The sequence below is a fragment of the Parambassis ranga genome, chromosome 15 (assembly GCF_900634625.1).
Source record: "Parambassis ranga chromosome 15, fParRan2.1, whole genome shotgun sequence".
Classification (NCBI taxonomy): Eukaryota; Metazoa; Chordata; class Actinopteri; family Ambassidae; genus Parambassis; species Parambassis ranga.
The window spans coordinates 12,679,179-12,691,957 of record NC_041035.1 but is presented as its reverse complement, the minus strand read 5'-3'; the positions used below and the strand labels follow the sequence as shown (position 1 = coordinate 12,691,957).

The following is a 12,779-nucleotide window of genomic DNA, read 5'->3' as shown; positions in this document are numbered from 1 at the left end:
ATTTTGAAGTTGAACAGATTATGGGTCTAACTATGTTGCTTTTGGATTTGATTTGTTCTTAATAATATTGCCAGCCTTTCCCTTCAACAACTAATCAGGTGACAAACTCACACCATCACAGAGAGGTCAGTCTGCCGTCACACTACCCATGTCCAATTACAAACCTCATAACAAGATGCACGTCCAAGACATTTAAAGTACCATCACTGGCCAAGTGGCTTGTTGGTTGGTGGTTGGATGTTGTCGGCTGCATTGTTGTTGCCCCTCCCTGTGTTGTTCTCTGTCCTGATGGAGGAGGAGTTGAGCGGACTCCTCTTGAGGACTTTGTTTGCCAGAAGGCTGCAGGTCTTCCTGTACTGGTGACGCAGCAGCGAGTAGACAAACGGGTCGCTTGCTGCTTTGCTGTAGGCCAAACATTTGGACAGGACGCCCCAGTGTGGGCTTATGGGCCCTGGGGAGAAGAGTTCTACGATTCTACCTCAAATAAAGCAGACACAAAGGAAACAAGTCAGTCACGATCCACAGGCAAAGAGCTATTTCTTAGATAACTGGAGTAGAAGACACCTAAAGCATGTAAGCCTCCCCTCAGTGCTGTATTACAGTGAAAATGTCACTTCACTTCACTGAAATGTCAGTACTGTGTTTGGGACTCTGTCATATTAAAGGCACGACAATGAATAAACACACACACAATAACCCCATCAACAATGACCTACTATTGATTCTGCTCACCTTGTGATGACATAAGGAGTGAAACACACCACAAATGTGCCGATGAATGTACTGATCTTCTTGGTGGCTCTCTGCCTCCTCCGCTTCTGCTCATCCAAGCATTTCTGCCGCACACTGCCAAAGCACACACAGGTACCATTATCTACCCGGGAGGCATGATCAGAGACATGCTGGCATAATGAGGCAGACTGTAAAGAAAACATGTGGGATGGACATGAAGGAAGCAGAGAACTGTGTGCTGTTGTATCTATCTGACAATTACACCGAAGATTTTCTCCACTGCACATTAATTATGTAAATGAGGATGGAAAAGCAATTCAAATTTTCATTATAATTTGACCAGGAATCATAAGAGTATGTTTTGTTCAACCAACAAAATTGGACAGAAAAATTTCTTCTTTTTTCTATAATTATAAAAGCAACAAACTCCCACAAGGAAGAAAATAAAGGCTTAAAAACTTATAAACAGCAAAGAGAAAAAAAATCCTGTTTATGTTGGCACTATTTTTGCCAGATGATCAATATGTTTCTTGAGCCTACTTCACATACTGGTCAAAATAAAGGCTGAGATGAATTCAGATGAGAATGGATTAGACTGAATGCATTTTTAATGGTTGTTTACCTGGGGTGAATATCCACAAGCAGCACCAACGTCTGCATAGTGATCACGTCGATGCGTTTACAGTGAAACCTTGCAACTTTTAGCACTTTCAGATACGTTACACACAACACGATCAGCGTGAGGAGGAAAGTGAGAGAGTGCAAAGCAACGGTGAAAACGATGAACTGCGTCCCGGCTCCCTTTGCCCTGCCATTGCAGAGAGTACACGATGCGTAAAGGTGGTGGTAGCCGAACCAGGAGCAGCAGGTGGCCACTGTGGAGAAGCAAAGTGAGTGTATCCACGTGTATCCCAGCGCTATCACTGCATCCCGGTGGCGTATTCTTGAGTGGTAGCTCAGTGGGAACACCACCGCCACCCATCTATCGATGCTGAGAGCTGCCATGCTGAGCATGGAGTTTGTGGTGAGGAAAGTGTCGAGGAAACCCACAATCTGACAGAAGCCGCTGCCTCCGGGGTGGCCCGTGGTAATGAGCCCGATCAGAGTTAGAGGCATGTTGGACACGCTTAGCAACAGGTTGCAAAAAGTCAAGTTGAGAATAAAAAGACCGGGTACCTGTTTGCGGATCTCCGGGTTGTAAAGAAAGCAGATCAGCACCACAACGTTGGACAGCAGCGACACGACTATAATCCCCAAAACCAGCACAGAAGCAACTATGTCCGCTGCGTCCATGACGCTTCCTCTCAAATATCCAGACTTTTGAAGAGCGCATCCACAGTCCTGCTGCAGACTGTCATTGCGAGTTGCAGCTACAGCGTATATGAGTCCAATACATGGCCATTCTTACCCTCCTCTGGATCCAAATGTCTTCAACAATAACCGAAACGATCCCTCCAACAGCGTCGACGATTGTACTGTAGTAGTGAAATCTCACACAGAGTGCTCACCTGATAGATGTGAGGGAATTTGGAAGTCTGTTTCATGGGAATGGGGTCACAGCAGGATGCTTGTTCTCTTGAGGCGCTGCGGTAGTTTTTTCCTCTGGTCATGCCACTGGTCTCACTGTTCAGGGGTTCCTCGCTGCGCAATTGCGCTCTGGCATGATGGACAGCTCTGAAAAGGACGCTGAAGTGGGCCTACTTAAAGATTTCAGTGTGTCTATCTACTTATAGCCAATTGTCTTCTCTGGCACAGTCTAAAGCACGCTGGTGCGCCCCTGTTCAAAAATAGCTTTTTAGTATAAAAATAGAAGCACGACGCACGATTACGTGGCTGGTGGTAAGGCTGATGTCATAAGCGTCACGTTGAATTCGCCAGTTTGGCAGTGAGATCATTTGAGGAAAGAAAACATCTGTAGATTAAGTTCTTTTCCTTAATTCGCTGTTTTGCGAGAGAGTGTGACTACAGTGCATAGTATCACTGCGCTTATTATAGTTTATCAGCACCAAACACTTATTAATCCACATTCACAAATGAATGCGTGGACAGAGAGAACAGAGGAAGTGCAGCTGGACTTCTACATCCATGGTTATTAGTCCACATTGCAGCAGTACCACCGCCTCAAGGCAAACAACAGAACACTATGTGCAGCCTCCAGCCCTGGAAGTGAAGGCAGAATGTGAATAATGCTTAATTTTTCATGAGAATACATCTTGATCTTTATTTAGACATTTGGGAAGTCGTTTGGGAAAACTGAAGACATGTACAGAGCTGTTTGAGGATCATCAGGTGAAACCACTATAAGGAGCTCAGGATAGGCTGCATACAATCAATTTGTCTCCTTAAAATAGCACAAACGTTGCTGTAATCTGCCTGAAGATGTACACAGGTGGATATAATGACCATATTTGTTGTCATTAAAGGATCAAAAGTAAAAGTAGTCCTTATGGCACCAGTGAGAGCCACATTATTATGTGTCATTTCCATTACCTGTTATTGTGGTTGCATTAATGGAGGGAAAAATGATGTGGAGCAGCTTAGAAGAATGAAGATGAAATTGTGAGTCAAAATTGTACCTATGTAAAGTATCTATTTTATTATGTACAGCCATGATAAACAAATTTCACTTTACCTTTGCTTGTAACTTGAGCTGGCTTTAATGCTTGATGTTCAGGTTTTATAACATTATTCCTACTTTTGGATTACATGTACTTGTGCGTAACAGCAAGAAGAGCTTAAAAATGCAAGGAGGAATTAAATATTCTAAATGTGTCCTCCTTACAGTTCAGTTAACGCCCGACTGGGAAAATAACATTCAGATGGAACACAGTGGAAGCTGCAGTCTGTGCACAAAGTTAAGTGATTCTGAAGAGTAAAGGCCAAATTAGTGGTGGAAATATGTTCTTAAGAATTCAGATTGCAGTCGCTGCAGTCACTGCAACATAAAATCCAAATTAAACAAATCCTTCTTTACATAAAACATGCCATTTACCACAAGACCTGTTGTTAAAACAACTAATTGTCAAATAAATGATTTAATTAACTCCTTGACCATAATTACTAGTCTGCGTGTTTGTTTGGAAGGAGTATGTTCCACTGTTTGGCTACAAGATGAGTGAAACCAGTTTATTTATTCGACCATCACAGATTTTATTAAAATTATGTCTAATTCCAGGTTTTTCACTTACTGCCATTTTCCACACACTGCAGGAAATATGGTGAAGCTGAATTAAATCTTTCTTTCTTTTTTTTTACCCTGCGTCAGTCCTCTGCAGTGCTGCCCTTAACCAGGATAAAGTTCAACTTCATTTACTTACAGACTGAGAGTTAATGAGGTGGAAGGTTACAGCTACACACAGCCATACTTATAATTCCCCAAAGTCTCTTCAGACGCTGCACTGTGGTGACGTATTACTGCTCCACACCTTACTTAAAATACACACACATAATAACTAGGTGGGAGAAATAGAGAAATAAAGTGATGCTCTTTTGTTTTTATAGCCTGCATGAATTGCAGGCGACATCAAGTGGGAAGATAAAAAAAATACCTAAACACTACCAAATTCAAGAACTTCAAACAACAGGTAAACTATTATTATAACTTTACGTGCTGTTTCTCCTTAGAAACATTCAGGTTAATAAAGGATGTCGTTTTAAAGGCGGAAGCAGCTGTTTCATAATGATTGGCTATTGCACACTCGTGTTGCAGGTGTCGTCCAATCATATTCCTGCAGGTGCATAGCGCGGAAGTTCTAAATTTTACTGATTGTGCTGTCCAGTTCCTGCTTTCTATTACACGTTGTTTTGGATTTTTTTAATGAATGAACACGTTCTGCTGCCCTTTATGACGGTGAGTTAATCTTCTACTGCTGTGCTGCTTGTGTTTTCTTTTACTGATAACCGAATGTCGTGACTAGCTAGGTGCATGTTTGATTAGCATCCAAGCTAGCTGGGTTTATTATCCGGAGTCAGCCTTGCTGTTGTGTTGTTGATGTTTAGACTTAAATTGTGATAAAATTGAATGCATGGACTGTCTGTTTAGTTTGTTGTTCCACTGAGCAGCGGTAGGTTTCTTGTGTTGTGTTGGCTTATGGCTAGCATGTGTAAATATTCAAATACATTCATACCCACTGTTACTGAGAAAAGATCACAGACTTCAGTTGTCATCATTATTTTGTGTGCTCTGCAGAGCAAAACCATCTGTTAGCATAGTTTTTCTTTTACATGAATAAGCTTATTAAAACGGACTGTACCATTAAATTGATTGGTGTCCATTTTGCACATGTAATGTTTCATCAGCAGACTTGAGGAGAACTTTCCCACCTCAGATTAGGCCATAGAGAGACAATGGTCTTTCCTATTGTGGAAGGCATGTGTACAGTGGTTAAAAGCAGGTAATTTTACAAAATGGATAAATCAAAAAGATAACTAAGCTGTTCTGTACAAGCTTTTAAATGTGTTGTGAATCAGTGCTTCTTGTTTGCCCCTCTATCAGGTGTCAGACTTCATGATGAATTATATGTACAGCCAAAGCTCTGCTTCTTCTATTGGCTAAACCTCAAATGGCTGCTTATTTCTTGGTCGTACATAAATTGTTGCAGCCATTCCAGGCTCTGATAATCGTGCTGGCCCATCTGCTTTGATGTCCTTTCTGTGGTAATGAGTGTAACATCACTGTATGCAGCTGTGACAGCAAGCAGCTTCCAGTAGTAGTTTTTTCTTTTTTTAGTATGTAGCACTGACTGAGTTTTAATGAGGGATCCCGATGGTACAGGTCAGGACCATCGTATGCTTGGCTTTATTCATCATCTGGTCTCTGCTGGTAGTTGCAAATTTGTCTTTGTGTCCCTGGCCTTCAATTTCTGCAGGAATTAAAGGATTCCTCGAGAACAGAAATCTTATTAAAAAAAACATCATCCTCTGGCTTTAAGATTTTAAAGAAGGAACAGGTTAGATATTGAGCTTAGTCCATGAGCTTAGTAAAGCATGCATGATGCAGAACAGCGGTAGCGAGCGACAAATGCTTTGTGCCTGTGGCTGAATGAACACATGCCTGGCTGCAGCCCCAACTGGCTCATGCACAATTTCAGAGGCTGTCTTTTTGTATTATTGTTTGTTTGTTTGTCCTTAGACTGGCTTCTCACTTCTGCAGAATTCACCTCATGTCCACATATATACATGGTCAATGCTTTTGCATGATGTAGTATATTGCACGCTTTCATTGGTGGTTGTGTGACTCTAATTTATACATAAAGCATGCAAATATGTTTCTGCAATATATTCTCTGGAGGGGATGATTGTGTTGCAAATGCAAAGTGCATGAAGGTCAAATACTGTACAGTAGCAGAACACATTATATTTGCTAGATATTTGCTATTTGAATCAACTCTGTAATTCTTCCAAAATCAAAAATTCTTCATTAATCAGATTAAGATGTTCCCTTCTTTAAATGCCTTTGTATACCTAATATCTATTAAAAGTTGTATAATCCATGCAAAATCAGCTTTCTCGGACAGGACTGCGTCATTCTCGGGTCCTTGTGGTAGATCTGAGGATGGCACTCAGAGACTTGCTGCAGACAGGACAAATTTGCATTCGACATTGCTCAGGGGTTTGTTTTAACCCAAGAACGGATTTTTTTCTGAACCAAAATAAATTCACATCAAGCTGTGACTGAAAATAGTAAAGTAAAGTAAAGTGACATCATTGACTTTATTGTCTGATATTGATATATCCATCCCACCACCCTCTGTTTTGTGCTAATAGTTAAGCATAGTTGCACTATCAAACGTGATAAGTCTGGGTGTATGCCAGAAGCTAAAGTATGGATACATTAAGTACCAAAATGCAGCTGTGCTGTTTGGCCAATGGACTTCTTTTTGCCTGCATACAATGGTGGTTATGAGGCTCTTTAATTTTGTTTTTGACTTTTGATAATTGACAAATAGCTACTATAATATCTGTCTGGCTGTCTGAATGATCAAATTTGTATGTAGATTCCTCTATTATAAAAAAATTAGCTACTTCAGAAATAACACTTTTCTCTAAACCCAAAGTCTTTTCTTATATTGTTGTCAGATTCTTTTCTGATCATTTCTCCTTCATCTCTGTAGCTATAGCACATAGGGTCTTGGAAAATATTCTTTGTTGTAGCTTTGTACCTTTTTTGGCATTGTTGTACAATTTCAGAGAAAGTGCTGTTTGCACTCTGCACACAGGATGTGGGATGATGCTTTCAAATGTTCACAGCAACAGAAGTAATGGGTTTAAGTGAAAAAGAAGAGAGAGTCAAACCAGTGAGCTGGTACCTTGACAGAGGACACGTAAAAATGATGGGTAATGTTTTAGCGCAGGATGTTCTGACTAGTCAATACAGTCTGCTGCAAGTGTCACCCATACCTTTCTGACCATAAAAGCTTTATTAAAGAGAAGTGCTGGAAAAGCTCTGTCTTGTGAAAAGCAGTATTAAAGGCTTTGGTGTGTGTGCAGAGGAAGTTGCTGCACCCCTTTCAGGGGAGAATAAGGACTGCAGGATTGGTCTGTTTTCTAGTAGACTGCAATAAGAAGCTAGTGCTGTCACGCAGCAGAGGCACCACATCCTCACACCCACCCTGTCTGAGGCGTGGGTGGATGATGTGATGATCTGTCAGTCCCCTGCCCCTCCCTGACGGCTCACACTACTTCATAACAGTCACATTCATACAGCTGTTTGAGGAGGGAGTAAAAGGGTTTAAAATGTTTTTGACATTACAGATCTCAATCTACACAAAGAGCAATGTTCAGTTCAGTTAAATGCATAATGACTAAATTATGTTCAAAGATGATTTTTTTGTTAGATTTGGCAAGTATTTACTTGCAATACAGGTTAAATTCAGAAGAGATACTGAAATTTATAGCCATGATAAGTAGCAGTTGCACATGTACGGCTTCTGCTTTAACACTTCTGATGCAATGCTTCCCTCTAGTGGTCAACTAGTCATTGGTATTACTAGTCAGCCTCAACACAGAAATCTAAAGCAAGGTTTTGGTCAGTGTTTTGTGTCAAACACATTCACATGATCACAGGACCAAGGATTTTTTTCAGCTTATATTGTCAAGAGGGGTCACAGTGACTCTAGCAACTTCCTTTTCCATAATACATCCCGCTGGCATCCCTCCTCTTCCTCAGCTCAATGACACACATCCAACCAAGCAACCTCTTCTATCTCTCCATATTCACTTTTGATGGGCACATACTCACTGTAGACACTTTTCTGCATTAAACACCCAAACACAAAGATCTGACTGTTAGCTTGTGACCTTAGATTATCAATAATATTCAGCTAACCTCTGTGTGACTTATTGTTGATGGTTAGCTTATTTTACTGTTACCTTAAACATTTGAAAGATGTTTTTCTACCACTATTCTATATAATTGATTTTAGTGATTAAATGGTTTGCTTCTATAAGTGATGATTCATATAGAGTATTACTCTACTACGATGTCACATGTTTGACAGAGACAGGAAAGGACAGGGGGAATCTATTTGTTGCGACACCTGGGTGTTGGTGTCATTTGCGGTTTTGGCCACAGGAGGGCACTCTCTGCTCTCAGTATGCTCTGGTGGCTGGTGTGGAGGTGAGTTGATGTATGCTGTCAGCACTCATTAGTGCTGTCTCATTACAGGGATGTCAGTGGCACTCCATTAGCAGTAAAATGAACAGCTGTCCTGCCTTGAGGCCATGTCAACAAGTGAACTTTGTTGGCCTGCAGGTTAACCTGCCCAACATAAGAGTAAGAGATCAAACATATTTGTTTTATCTCAAAATGTAGATTGTAGTCTTTAAGATCTAATTAAGCCTTTTATTTACGTTGGTTTATTGTAAAAATTTGATGCACAGGTAAACGGTACTGATGGATGATGATATAATATATACTACAATATTTTATTGTAATTTTTATATATATATATATATATATATATATATATATATATATATATATATATATATATATATATATACAGATTTTCCCTTATTGTTAACACATGTAAGCCTAATAATCAGCCAAGCTAATTATGAAGGTATGGGTTCCAAAATGTTACGTTTAGTTACAGAAAATCAACTCATTCAGGAAATAAACCAAAAATATTTTGCCTTTTGTTTCCATCAATAAATTATTTGTTTACAAGTCTTTTGGTTATTTGTGTTGAATATTGTCAACAGTTACCTCACTTTGCCATGTGAGTGTGAAGTTTAAATAAATGTAAAACACCCGATAGTTCCTGATCTGCCAACCATGAAGCTTGCCATCATGTGTGCTTTTAACAAACCATTCATAAGTGAAAAAAACATTTGATCTTTTGAAATGCCTTAGTAAACCACACTGTAGCTGTTTAACCACAATCACCTTCCTCTCCTTCAGCTCCTTGTGACCAAGCCACACCTCAGACAGCCACTCAGATAGACCAAGATCTGAATGGTATTTTGGGGTCAAAACCACGATATCCACCCATTTGCCTTCCTCCTTTAATGGCCTATTTAGCCTACTGCCGATGGCAGTAAAGAGATAGCTGGGCTTTTATACCTTCTGACTGGATATATTAGCAGGTAATGTCCTTAAAGAGGATTAGCGGATGGAAAGAGAGGAAAAGAGAAGGGGAAGGAGAGTGGCTGAAAGCGCCGTGGGCATGGCATGGCAGTAAATAGGCAGGTGATAGCAGGGAGGACAGGAGAGCTTATGCTGCCTTGTGCTGCCTCTGGCCATGGATGGGGGATTAACCACCATCCTGGATTCTCTGGTATCCTGAAGCATGTTGAGTCATAGCTGTGTGCATAAAAATATGTCTTAAGAAAAAAAAAAGCCCTGCATTGTTCATACAAAGAATGAAGAAAGTTTTGTCCTGGAATGTTAAATATTAGTGTAAATGAATACAAAGAAAATGTCAGTTTATGCAGCACCGTTGGTTTATCTCAGTCTTCTGATCTTGGCAGTAAAGGATGTCCCATGGGTCGAGGTCAAGAGTTCCAACAAACCAAACAAATCAACCTGTTTGTTGTGCTCAGCGATTAACCTCCTTTCTAGTCAACTCTGTTCTTAAACAGGCAGTGGTTAAGGATGACCTTTAGGATGACATTTGACACAGAACAGTTGATATAGTTTTTGTTATTTGTTTTGTGGTGATCCTGAAGGACTAGTATGTAGTATTTTATATGGCTGCACAGTATATGTCTACATTATTTACAATACATGTGTTATTAGGAGTGGATAATTGTAACTGCAAAACATATTTTCATTAGCTGCAATTTCTAAATTAAATTTGGAGGCTTATCCTTTAAGTTTTTATACATACTCTTCTCCTAGAATCTGATCGGTCTAATGTTATTGGGAATAACAACAACATCTGATTAATTTGTACCTCGTCATGTCCAATGTCAAGGTTTAGGTTCATGGTTTGTATTATCTGTAGCCATGGTTACCTTACCTAGATCATATTTGATAAAACAAATCTGGCAGCTAATCTTTGCCAAGCAAAATGTGTTTACATAATATATGTTCAGTGTCTGTCTTGAGTTAAAAAAGCTTTTCTGAATGAGCTTTTCAGTTAATTCTGGTCCTCCCCTCCTCCACCACCCTAACTGCCATATGACTAATGCCCTAGACCTGAGGCCTTGGCTTGGCCCAGCTAATCTGTTTTGCAGGTATTTGATCATGCATAGATGACATTGAGTTAGAATGGGTCACTGCAGAATCTGCTTTAGCCACAGTCTGTTGGAAAGGAGTCAAGTGGAGGGCAAGCACCTGGGCTTGCTGACCTTTACCTGGAGAGAGGATATGGAGAGGGATCAGAAGGGGCGGCTGCAGAGATCTACTTTGTCAAAGGTGTGTTTAGAAATTTAAGTGATGAGTAAGTGAAACATTCATCTTGTCATGAAATCTTGTCGTTAAAACCGGAATGGTATCATCCCTTATTATTCTCCTTTTACTTCCTGACTTACCTTGCAGTTCAACTTGTGTGTGTGTGTGTGTGTGTGTCACACATCAATACTTCCTCATCCTCGGTCAGGTTTCCAAGCCTTCAGAAAGTGTGAGATTGCACTCTCTCCAGGGGAGGTATGCAGCCTACAAAATCTTATTCATGCCAAGACATCCCTGTGACCATCTCTGCTCTCAGCAGCACCAGGATATGAAAGGAGCTTTGTGTGCAGCTTCACGCTCCATGGCCAATTGACTTCTTTTCCCATTAATCAAATGTACTGTTTACCTAATCTTTCATAGCATTTCAAAACCATTAAAACCAAGAGGATTATCCTAGTATTTCTGACGGTGTACCTTTACCTCAGGTACTAGTGCCCTGATAATACTCCCTCTTTTTCTTTCTCCTTCCTCATCCTTTCTCTCTTTATCTCTGTCATATTTTCACTTTCTCTCCCTCCCTCAACTGTCCCTTCACTCCAAGTTCCCAAAGTGCAGCCTCTCCAACTCAGCAGTGGACAAGTCTGTCCCCCTGTCTGAATAAATAAAGTATTATTGTCCGATTAAAGCAGCTTAAGCAGATGGAAAGAGAGTCAATCTGAAATTGGGCTTAATGCTGCACTTAACTGTATTCTTGACTGCTTTCTTAGTGTACACTTTTGTGTCTTTGAGCAGGAAGTTGGTGTGGGTTAGAGGGGCTACATTTCGGAGAGTGTATCTTACTTTAAGGAGGAAATTGTGAATTGAATTGCACTTAAAACCCCTCTTTGTAAAACTAGACGAAGCGCACAGCAAACCTGCATGCCAGAGTAGTTGGCCAGGAACTACAGATGGGTTTAAAGGTTGTAGCCAAGCTGCACTGCAGCTCATTATGCCCTGGAGCAGTGGGAGCATGCTTTTACTTGCTTCACTCAACAAGGAGACCAAGTGGGATCAGAGCTTTTTGAGGTCAAATAAAGAAAATTAACCAATAGGTTTTTGATTAAAATACTCAGGAATAGTGCAGAAATGTTGATTCATTTCCATTACTTAGATGTGACGTGGAAATGTACTGTGGATGAATTTGTATGTAGCATGTACTACACTTTATTGCCGTCTACCAGGGAATTGTCTGCATTTGTCAAAGTTGCATGACATAAACAGTCTGAAGAGCAAAAGTAGAGCATTCATTTTACACCTATGCAGAAAAATGTTTGAGATTGAAGTATGTCATGTTTTGACTTCTGTGTAGAAGCTTGGAGTTAAATCACACTCCTGCAATTCACTTTTGTGTTTTTTTATCAACTGTAATACGCATTCTAATGTAGCTGTTGCAGAAGATTTAAAGAGTTGCTGCTAACACATGCCATTATCTGTCATCATCTGTCATTATCTCTTGCCTCCTCTTTGATTAATGTTTGACTCCAGATGCAGTATCCTCATGTGGCCTGAAAGGATTATTTGCATAAACTATCCTTTTGAGGTGCCACGTGGTCTGTTGGAGAAACAAAAATTGAGTCTTATTTTTAGTCTGACTGTTGTGACTTTCTCTAGAATGAGGTCACAATTTTTTTTCTGCTAAATAGCTCTGAGATACCAAAGCTATTATCGTAATGTGTTGTTCTGTGAAGTGTTGTGATTACTAACAGAAAGGGTAATTAAATCAGTAGAGGAGCAGGGTAAGGGACAATTATGAATATTCATAATATGAAATATGAAACTAGCAGTTTATGTTGTTGTACAGTGGAAGTACAGTGTTGAGTGGAAACACAACACCAGACACCACTGTGAAGGTTTGTAGATAACTTTGCAAGACAGCCTAGGCCTGAGGCATAATGGCAATGCTGGGACTTTATTTTTGAATGCTTCAAACTAAAAAAAGAACAGATTTTTAACAAATTGCATCATCGGAACAAATAGTTTCTGATAGTTTTGTAAAGTATGTTCTTTAAGTATGCTTGCACACACACACCAACACACACCAACACACATGTGTACAAGTGAGTTAGGCATGTTGATTGAGTGGTTGTTGACGATGCTGAGGGTTAATCTGTATTTAGTTGGTCCATCCGGATGCCTTAGAGGCCATCTTATTAAAGGAAATGAGACGTTG

General features: G+C 40.1%; 1 protein-coding gene across 1 annotated transcript; it reads right to left on the bottom strand.

Moving 5' to 3' along the window:
• Window positions 1–203: 203 nt before the first annotated feature.
• On the bottom strand, window positions 204–2,025 carry LOC114447491 (G-protein coupled receptor 26-like). The gene is made up of 3 exons (XM_028423778.1): window positions 1,355–2,025; window positions 733–846; window positions 204–474 (listed from the first exon to the last, which is right to left on the bottom strand). The coding sequence occupies exons 1-3, from the start codon at window positions 2,023–2,025 to the stop codon at window positions 204–206; spliced, it is 1,056 nt and encodes a 351-aa protein (XP_028279579.1).
• Window positions 2,026–12,779: the final 10,754 nt, after the last annotated feature.

Excerpts from the sequence above, each read along its gene's own strand:
- LOC114447491 (XM_028423778.1), bottom strand. The coding sequence starts at position 2,025 with ATGGACGCAGCGGACATAGTTGCTTCTGTGCTGGTTTTGGGGATTATA. Across the intron at positions 847-1,354 it reads CTTGTGGATATTCACCCCAG|TGTGCGGCAGAAATGCTTGG; the intron begins GTAAACAACCAT and ends GTGCTTTGGCAG. Across the intron at positions 475-732 it reads ACTCCTTATGTCATCACAAG|AATCGTAGAACTCTTCTCCC; the intron begins GTGAGCAGAATC and ends TATTTGAGGTAG.